The sequence below is a fragment of the Mytilus edulis genome, chromosome 7 (assembly GCF_963676685.1).
Source record: "Mytilus edulis chromosome 7, xbMytEdul2.2, whole genome shotgun sequence".
Lineage (NCBI taxonomy): Eukaryota > Metazoa > Mollusca > Bivalvia > Mytilida > Mytilidae > Mytilus > Mytilus edulis.
Genome location: NC_092350.1, coordinates 31,498,493 through 31,509,602, shown reverse-complemented (window position 1 = coordinate 31,509,602; position 11,110 = coordinate 31,498,493). Strand labels below are relative to the sequence as shown.

The 11,110-nt window shown below is 29.9% G+C and overlaps 1 protein-coding gene across 4 annotated transcripts in view; it reads right to left on the bottom strand.

Annotated features, from left to right (window-relative positions):
- Positions 1-270: 270 nt before the first annotated feature.
- LOC139482618 (protein kinase C and casein kinase substrate in neurons protein 1-like) overlaps positions 271-11,110 on the bottom strand; it is a 35,419-nt gene continuing 24,579 nt past the window's right edge. For 3 of the 4 annotated variants that reach the window (XM_071266536.1, XM_071266534.1, XM_071266535.1), the window contains 5 exons: positions 10,310-10,430; positions 7,417-7,601; positions 6,765-7,094; positions 5,230-5,465; positions 271-4,640 (listed from right to left, as the gene is read on the bottom strand). In XM_071266536.1, the coding sequence (XP_071122637.1) occupies positions 4,522-4,640; positions 5,230-5,465; positions 6,765-7,094; positions 7,417-7,601; positions 10,310-10,430 (991 nt within the window). In that variant the 3' untranslated portion in view covers positions 271-4,521. The remainder of the gene's footprint in view (positions 4,641-5,229; positions 5,466-6,764; positions 7,095-7,416; positions 7,602-10,309; positions 10,431-11,110) is intronic. The other variant, XM_071266537.1, reaches the window with a different exon arrangement.

The window sequence follows — 11,110 nt, the reverse complement described above, 5'->3', positions numbered from 1 at the left end:
AGTAAATGTTGGTGCAATTATATCCCTATAGTGTTTTCCAATGTAGGAGTTTGGTTTTGTACAATGATAGAAATACTTCAAACTTATGAATATGTATTTTGATCGTTAAGGTTTATGAATCAAATTCTCTTTTGATGATATTTGTATGTATGGTAGCTATAATGAAGTGTCAATCAAGAATTTCATTTTGGCGGAAGTCTGTTAGCATATCAAGTGAGTGAATTTTTTCACAAATATTTGCAGGGTGTTTCAATTGGTCAAAATACACAGTCACGTTTAATATGTTTATTGCAATTATAATTTTGTATGAAATAAATAGAGTGGTCAGACAATACATGAAATTATACATGTTCAAAATTAGTTCTTATTTATATAACAAATAACAATATATATATAGATTATTAACAAAATAATGTCTACATTCCTATAGTACATTTCAATAACAAAAACAATATCTATTTTCAGTTGTAATTATTAACACATAAGAAGGATTCTGCAGTCTTTTTATTTATAAATGTTCTCTTTTCTCTATTATTTCTACCTATTCTGTAAATCAAAATTATTTCAGAATAGAGACAACAACCAAAGAGCAGATAACGACCCAAGGCTATCAATGGGTTTGAAGTCCATATGAAACTTAATAAATGTTTTGAAAGTTAATCATTCCCCTCTTCTGTCAATTAATTTCAATACATTATCTATTCCACAGAAATATATCAAAATTTGTTGCTTAATCTCTCTAAAATTTGAATGGTATCTTACAAAATAGCTTGCAGTTTAAAATTTACAAACTTAATATTTGTTGCGACATCCTTAATACACAATAATTATAACTGAAAAAGAAATCTAAAGTATTACCTATGCCTATATACACAAACATTTTGCAAACAAGCCAACATGGCCTAATGTGTTTATACATAACAAGTGGTGTCTACAACATAGAAGCACCTACTAACGCTTTTGTTTAGCAGTTTGCAAGCTCTTAACAATGAACAGAGCATATACAAGCTTCTTACAATACACAGAGCATTAACAAGCTCCCTAGAATACATAGAGCATTTACAAGCTCCTTACAGCACACAAAGCATTTACAAGCTTCCTAACATTGGACAGAGCATATTAGCTAAGCATTAAGTGGAATTTATTTATCACATATGTTAATTTAAAGAACTGTACAATTCTGTCAATCTACATGTAGAAAAATATATATTTGTTATTTAAATGGTCTGTGTCAGATTTATAATTTACTTCTGAAGCACTTTCAGGATTGTTGCAATAATTTATTATCTCAAAATGGCTCCTGGTATAAGATGATTGTTTTGTAGTCAAAATAATGTAAAACTCATCAAAACACACAGCCAAGAAACTAGCACTTTATAACTCAGGACTTGAATTTCATCTTTGTAGTTCATTTTCCCCTTATTTATAAACAGATCTACTTGTAGCAAGACATGTATAGCTTACCTAACCATCGAAATTCTACATATTAGAATGTAGCATGCAGGATGTAAAAATCAGTCATTGTTATTGTAATTTTCACAATAATTTGTATATATTTCCAGCAAATGAGTTATCTAACTATCACAGACTCATTCATTCAGATGTAAAACCAGTGTTACCCTAAGAATTAAAGAAAACAATATTTTCTCCTACATTTTACAACATCTTTGATTAACAATGCTAGAAAGACTTTTCTACACTAAATTGCCAAATAAAAAGCAATAACATGAATATTTTGGCATAAGCCTCAACTTGTCATAATCACAACAAATAGTGGCAAGTTATAAAACTTTTTTTTTTATGTTCTACAGAGTATCAAATGTAAGACAGTAAGTGTCAACTCTCAACAATATACTATTAACAAACCATGAATACAATAACACTAATATTTGCATATATTCACTAACCAATAAAAGGCTTTGACTAAAATTTCTTGAGTAATCAGACTTTTTAGAATAACATGCCTTTAAATTATCAAAAGGGTTTTCACATTTAAAGAAATTGTTGAAAATTTAAAGTATTTTGCATTAGTTTTTCATAAATATTTTACAAAGAAAGAATTAAATGCAAATAAGGCTGTTTTAATGACAATCTGGGGAAATTTAAGACATAAAAAGAAGTTTAAAAGACATGTTGCACTATATCTTCATCTACTCAAGATAATTTCTAGTAAAGCCTTATTATTAGTAATATATTTATCTACTGTCCAGTGGTTTCCTATTGTCATTGATCTCCTTCAGTTCTGGTTATTCAAAAATAGAAAATTATTCAAACACTTATTTCTATCTTATTTCTTGTATGTAAAAATTATCCTATACTTAAAGGTTTTATTGTAAAAACAAATTGAAGAAATCAACAAAGCCCATAAAAAAATGAATGTAAATCAATTGATACTGCGAGGTGTTGAAAAATCCCAATTTACCATATAAACACTCAAATTTGTTGACCATCACTTTAATAGAGAAACATACAATAAAAGAAAACTATATATACGAAAGTGATGCTTGTTTATAAATATATTATTTTTATATCTATGTTAATATATATGGAATGTTACTATTTTCAATCAATATACTTGATGGATTTCTACAATATTAACTTGCAGACAATAATCCTTTATAAAACATTTATTATTTAAGAAAATACACCTGACAAAATGTAGAGGTATGAATAATTAGGAGCGTGGTAGCCATTCTATATTTTTGTCATGAAGAACACATAATAATCAACTTTATAATTTCTATTGTCTAATGATTTTTTTTATAACTATGATATGTTAGAATGATCATGATTTACAAATGGTATAGCGATTTAAGGGGCCTGCCCTTTGATAATATAAGCAGGGTCAAAATAAAATATATATTCAAGATCTACTTAGAGGTAGAGCTGTTGACAGAATACCCAGAAAATTGAACAAAAATATCATGTTAAAAATCTGCGCTTTTTAAGTTTTTATTATTTTCATTAATATACATTTTCATCTAGTACAAATATATATTGTTTCACATTGAACTGAAGCAGTGTGTGTTTTTTAAGTAGCATAATAACAAATCACATTCAAGAGTCTTAATCGAAATATTTTGTTTTAATTTCTGTTGTGATTTAAGTTTGGTAAAATTTGTTCAAAATCAGAGGTATGAATAACTAGAAGCCATTCTCTACTTGTGTCATGAAGAACACAAAATTATCACATGTTTAATGTGCACAAAAGTACTTTGTAGCCAGAAATAAATCAAAGCTTAAAAATTCAAAAAAAATGACACCTTTATAAAATTTCCCCGTTATAAAAGATAAGAGAGCATGCATAGCAAAATATAGGATATTTGCATAAAAAAAATTAAGAAAAACCGACAAAATGACTTATTCATTTACATATGAATCTTTTTTTGAACGATTACATCTGAAAGGTGTTTAGAAGGAATGATTAAATTAAATGATATATAATACAGTGATATATGAGTATTAATGACATACATATAAATGATACTTTATCTAAAATTTACAATGTTTTATCAAATCAATTGCACTTTGCTACATCTTCAGAAAAAATATATTTTGTATTAAGGACATTTTAGTAGAACTATATACTGTAAGCGCTTATTTTTGCAGCGATTAAATTTACAATTTCTAAAATGCAAAACCTGCGGATGAGGTCTAAATATCATTTTTTTTGGTTCCTGTCTGTTTTTCTGTATACATTAAATTCATGTGAATCTTATGTTAAGGAATTTCGCTTTTACATGTATAATGATAGGCAATTTGTAAAAGTCTTATAAAATTTTATAATTATTTTTCAAATAGTTTTTGAGAACAAACTTGTAAGTGGTAAAGCTATGAATTGCCAAAGAAGAAAAGTTTCCCGCCGCAATTTCAATGGCATATATCTCGAAAACAAGCACATTGACCTTTATATATTTTTTTGCTCTTTTGATTCCTTTATGAATCCCATACCAATATAAACTAGTGTTTTGAAAAATTAATTATTTTCAAACTGAGAAGCGAACTCCCTTAATCATGAAATTAACTTTAAATTAGCTTTCAATAATATATCTTTAGAATAACATACATATATCAATCTAATGATAAACTGTGGTTAAGCATTTTACAAGTTGTTATTTAAAATAACTGTCTATTAACCTGGTTTTCGCTATAATATAAAAAGCTTAAGTGAAATTGGCAATCTGTGTTTTCCCCTAACAAAATGTTAACAAAGTTACAAAACATAATAATATGGAACAATAAATTTTACAAATAATATATCTATCTGTCTCTATAGGAAGCACAATGATCAATATAATGGACTAGCAAACCGCTATACACAATTCTCGACAGATTAAATACAAATAAAATTTATATCTTAATTTCATTATATTCTAATCTCTTAACAACAGATAGCTTCATACATTTTTTTCACAACCATGTTGCCAACCATTACAATCCTTGTTTCTGAATACACATATTTATCTATATATCTAATATATTCATTGTAGAATATAACACCCAGGAGTTATCTCCCTTTGATCAAAGTTCACTAACAGGTTTGACATAATTAGCCGGATAAAGTTTTTCTTCACCATCTGCCTTCCGTCCTTTACACCATCCTAACTCATCTTCTTCACTTAATTTGTAAAATTCTTCACCTGTAATATTAATATTAGTACAGTTTAGCTGCATTTAGTCACAAGTGTTCTTATATTTTATATTAAAATATAGCCATATAGCCTTTTTTAATATAGCCATTAGTTGTACTTATCATTATATCAAAAGTGCTGATGTGGTGTTAAGCAATAACTTATCAATAATATCAAAACTCTTTTCCATCATACTAAGGTAAGCAGTATTAACTGTATATTTTTTAATGTCTTTTTGTTGTACAATGTACTTGTTTGGCGTATACATATTTGTGTATTGCACTGTTTTCAAAATGGCAAATCGTCACATGAAGATATGCAGATTTTGCAATAATTGTTAAGCAAGAAGTTGTTGTAAATGCAGGACTTTTAATTGTTGATATGTGAAACACCTATTCATTTAGTATCTAGGTGCAAATTTCAGATGGACGTCTCAAGTGATGATTAAGCAAAAGGTGGGGAAAGTTTCAAGATTGAAACAACTATGGCGGTCCTTATCTATGTGAACATGATGTTTTTATGTTGGTGTATGCATACACAAATTGTAATAACTCAATGACAGAATTCAATATACATTGTACACACTGAGTATACTTACCACATTTGAAACTGAACTCATCTTGCTCAACCGCTTCATAATCAAACACTGCTCTAACAAGGACAGGGTCAGCTAGTCGAGGGGATTCCTTCGGTGAATCTTCTGAACCTGTGTCCTCGTTGCCAAATGGATTTGAATCCTGCTCCTGGTATGTCCGACCATTGTATGCTTGTTCACTGGGTTCTTCTAGTTCTTGTTCATAGCCTGTTGGTTGGTAGGAGGATCTCTGGTTGTTTCTGGAAGTACATAATTATAAATGGTTGTATAAGATAAAATTAACTGTTAACCTTGTATCAAATAAGTGCAAATTGCATTGTTATATGGGATTAAAAGACTTCTGCATTACAAATTTGAAATTATCTATAAATCAACAACTAAATAAATTTCAAACATACAAAATGAAAATGATGAAACATATTAGCTGATCCTTTTCCGTGGAGTTAGTAAAAACAAAACATCATTTGTTATACATCATAACATTTTCAAAATCTACCTCTGTATTTCTTAAGTTAATACTTTACTGTATTATGATTGCTTGAATGTTGCTTGTTAACATTCAGGTACAAGATATACTGTACTAATATGTCTTTAATATGTATACATGATAGCCTTTACAGCTTGACCAGATACATGCTTGACAGATCAAAGATTTTTCTAAAGAGAACAGGAGATATTTATAAGATTCATGCAATGAATTTATATTAGTTACAGCATTTAACACTTCATCACCAGTCAATTTTGTCAAATTAATATTTGTTTAATTAGGTATCAAACAAATAACAATTGAATCTATGAACTTGAAGCATGAACTATATCACCTGAAACAAATTATTTTTGGTGAATCCAGACATTTTTGTATTTCTCATTATAATGTATTACTGAATTAATGTATCAAACTACCTGTTATTAATCTACACATTCATTTTATTTATTAGTTATGTGTACAAGGCTATTCAAATTAGTATCAAGGAAAGACTTGAAAGAAAAGCTTATATTAGGGGAATAGGCTGCCACAGATTTTGAATATATTGAATGTGCTGGTATTGAGATCTATTCCTGAAAATATAATTATCAGTCAATAAAAGTACATCTTCTAAACCATTAGCTAATAATGTTATCAAAAACTACACTGTATTAAACTCATACATAACAGTCATGACAATGAATGAGTTTTGAAAATTATTTTTAATCATATTACTTTTGTTTTGTAAAATACATTTTTATTAGTGAAATTTTTAAAATAGTGAGACACCAAAACTGAATTTGTAGTTCAATATCTATATTAGCCAATGGTTTAGACAGACATAAAAATGCATAATATATTCAAAGATAAACACTGTACAAACATTGCTGAAAATCAACAAGCAACATTCTGTACTAAAATATAAACAATTGGCAAAATCAACTAGTATTTCATGCTCTGAAACATGGCAAGTCTGGAAACCATAGATAACAACATGCCAGGCAATGGAAATCAGGAAAACGAACATTCAAAAGCTGTTAGAACAGTAGTAGGCATACGTCAGTTGGATTACTTTTCATCATCCACTTTGTCGTTTTCATCTTCGTCGTCATCTCCAAATGGATTTAACGATTCATCGTATTCCACTTTCTGTTGTATACTACTGCCAGATTGTATACTACTGCCAGATTGATTCCTTATAAGTGTTCTCTTTGCAGGGGTTGGTGGAGACCGGTTCTGTCCTTCAGGTATTGGTCTGGTTTCGTTTTTATCAACCGATGAACTAGGTGCTCCCTCTGGTATTGTTCTATTTTCTGACTGTTTATGGAGTGATGGACTTCGTTGTGGTTTAAGAGGTCCCACAGAGGGGTTTCTAGGTAAGATAATACCTATGGAATTTTTCCTGATAAAAAATTTAGTTTATGAAGAGATACTTAAGTATACTAAACAGTACACGATAATTTACAAATTAAACATTATTATTTCTAATCAATGTATTACACTACAACTCTTCTTATTGGAGACTAAAAGTTTTACCTACTTTTTTTAGACAACTGACAGGGTTGTTTTCGGAAATGCTACATAGCCAATTCCTCTAATGGAACATCATCATGATAAAAGACCATGATAAGAAGAGAATTCCGTACAGACAAATATTTCTTATTGAAGATCCATTTGATTGCAATAAATTGCCTAAAATACATATATCATAAAAATGAACTGACCTGCCATTATCACTATCATTTGTTTTGTTAGACGATTGACGATTGAGGGTATCTCCAGTGTGTGGTGAAGCTGGTGCAGGAAAGTCTCCCTTGTGTCTAATGCTTGTTATCGTTATACCATCGTTAGAATGTAATTGGGACTTCCTTTCTTTCTTTGAAATGGATTGCAGATCTGGTGAATATTCCTAAAAATAAACAAAGATGACCCTTAGATAATAAAAAAATCTAATAATATACTGGCTGGATTCAGGTAATTCTGCAAATACAAGACAGTAATATTCATTAATGTTTTTATACCCATAGGTGCTAAAAATGAAAAACAAACTGAAAAGAGATTGTGTCTATGGGCCACAGATGCCCCTGCTTGCAAATATGCATAAGTGAACTTTCACATACAGATGCAGAATTCATGTAGTTAATAACATATTGTGATTATAAGCATTGTGTATAAGTTTCATAACATTTGGTTTAGGCGAACTAAAGTTAGAGAATGGAAACCAAAAATTCAGCAATTTTTATGTTTAAAAAGGGTATAGATGGTAAAAGTAAAACAACCCAATTTCAAACTTGATCTGTGTTTTGTGGTAATACAATGTAATAAGCAATGTGGAAGTTTTATAATATTTGGTTATGGCAAACCAAAGTTAGAGGATAGTTATGAAAAATTCAGCATTTTTTTATGTTTATAAAAGGGCATAACTCATGAACAGTAAAAGTGACTCCACCCAATTTGGAACTTGATCTATTTATTGTGGTAACAAGCATATGTATAAGTTTTCTGACATTTGGTTTAAAGTTAGAGAATGGAAATGACATATTTTGCAACTTTTTCCATTTACATAGGGGCATCACTCAAGAAAAGTGACCCCAATTTCAAACTTAATATTTGTTTTGAGATTATAATAAAATTGAGAAAGGAAATGGTGAATATGTCAAAGCGACAACCACCCGACCATAGAGCAAACAACAGACGAAGGCAACCAATGGGTCTTCAATGTAGCGAGAATTCCCGCACCCGTAGGTGTCCTTCAGCTGGCCCCTAAAATATGCATAATAGTACAGTGATAATGGACGTCATACTAAACTCCGAATTATACACAAGAAACTAAAATTTAAAATCATACAAGACTAACAAAGGCCAGAGGCTCCTGACTTGGGACAGGCGCAAAATTGCGGCGGGGTTAAACATGTTTATGAGATCTCAACCCTCCCCCTATACCTCTAGCCAATGTAGAAAAGTAAAAGAATAACAATACGCACATTAAAATTCAGTTCAAGAGAAGTCCGAGTCTGATGTCAAAAGATGTAACAAAAGAAAATAAATAAAATGACAATAATACATAAATAACAACAGACTACTGGCAGTTAACTGACATGCCAGCTCCAGACCTCAATTAAACTGATTGAAAGATTATGTCTTCATCATATGAATATCAGGTACAATCCCTCCCGTTAGGGGTTTAGTATCATACTATCATAAAATATATGAGAAGAACATAACCCGTGTCATGCCAACAACTGTTTTTTTAAAAATAAATGTGTTTAGTTCCGATGCAAAGACCCTATCAGTGAATCAATGTTAAAGCCAAAATATGCAATCTTTAATGACCTGACAACAGTATCGTAACTATATCCCCTTTTAATAAGTCTATTTAAAGGTTTTGTTAGTTTCTGAGGAGAATACTGACATTTTTGTGCTTTATAAAGAATATTTCCATAAAATTTTGGATGTGAAATACCTGAACGTATAAGATGTCTGCATGTTGAGTTATATTTACGAATTATTTCCTTATACCGGTGATAAAATTTAGTAAATGTTTTGACCAGTTTGTGATATCGAAAACCCTGGTGTAATAATTTTTCAGTAATACATAAATTTCTCTCGCTAAAATCTAATACATTGTTACATACACGAGCGAATCGTACAAGTTGAGATATATAAACACCATAAGATGGTGACAAGGGAACGTCACCATCTAAAAATGGATAATTAACAATAGGAAATGAAAAATCATCTCTTTTATCATAAATTTTTGTATTAAGCTTCCCGTTTATGATATAGATATCAAGATCGAGGAAAGGGCAGTGGTCATTGTTATCATTAGCTTTATTTAAAGTAAGTTCTACAGGATAAATTTCTTTAGTATACATACTGAAGTCGTCATTATTTAGAGCCAATATATCATCCAAATATCTAAAAGTATTGTTAAATTTTTGTATCAAATGTTGTTTTGATGGGTCTTTGCTAATTTTAGTCATAAATTGTAACTCATAACAATACAAAAACAGGTCCGCAATAAGTGGTGCACAGTTAGTCCCCATTGGAATTCCAATAACTTGACGATATATAAGCATTGTGTATAAGTTTCATAATATTTGGTTGAGGGAAACTAAATTTAGAGAATGGAAACCAATTTTGAGGATGTATGGACAGAATGGACAGACGGGCAAGAATTACACTTAATGTCCACTTTGCTACTGCAGGGGCCTATAAATATTCCTATGCAGAAATGAAACAGGAGATGCAATAGATATGTGATTTAAATGAACATTTAAAGTAATTGTGTCACATCAAGAGTAAATGCAGATGAAAAATGGAACGAAGGATTAATGGATAACACCAATCACTATACATTGTACACTGCCGCTTAGAAAAGGGGTATACATATATGATTAGATTGATTCTCTTCTCTCAGAAGACTGATCAATAGTATACATTTATAAGTCAGGTCTTTAAGGTTTTACCTTAGGCAAAGGTATGAAGTTTAATGTTAAAAATAAACATATCTACTACATTTTTTTCATAAATGATATTGTTTATTAACTTCTTAAGTGTGTCTAATGGTGATAAGTTTTTACTTCTAATTCAAGCTAGCATATAAATGATTTTTACCTCAAACTGTGGCCAGTTCATTGCCATATCTGAACCATTATTGTTAGACCACCATCGTAAATCTTGATCAGAATTAGTTTTACCTATAACATTGTGGAGATCTGTATAAATTTGGGGAAACCTGAAAAAACACAAATAATAAACACTACATTAATTTGTTTTCCATAAAATATAATGGTACAATATATATTGTATACTGTTACATGCTAAGATAGTACAACAGTATCATTTTTAAATGCAACTGTATGTGCTTGAAATACTGTATCTTTGTCATATGCAAGTACATGTAGACAGATAAGCTAAGAATGAATAAACCACTGCTTTTAATACACTCTTACTCATATAACAAAAGGGGCATATTTGAAATATTTGTAATATTTTTGTAAACAGAACTAAATGTTTACCAGCAAACAAGTAGTTTTATTTTGCATAAGTTAACACAGGTTCAAAGCTTTTCAACTTTCTTACAATTAAAGAACCTTAGTGAGCGTGCTCACATACCCCACGTCCCTACATTGTCACTGAAGAAATAAAATAACTAAGAAAAAAAATTGTACAAGAAAAAAAAATTGAATCATAATTTCCTGTCAATATGCACATCTGCATAGGTAGTCTTTATTATCTACAAAGTTTCATGAAATTCTGTTGTGTGGTTTCAGAAGAGTTGCAATGACAAACTGTTCGTGAGAATATTGAAGCAAATAAGTTCAAAGGGGAGTTACTCCTAGAAAAAAAATTGAAATGTATTTCCTGTCGATATTCACATCTACATAGTATGTTCTTATTATCTAAAAAGGTTTT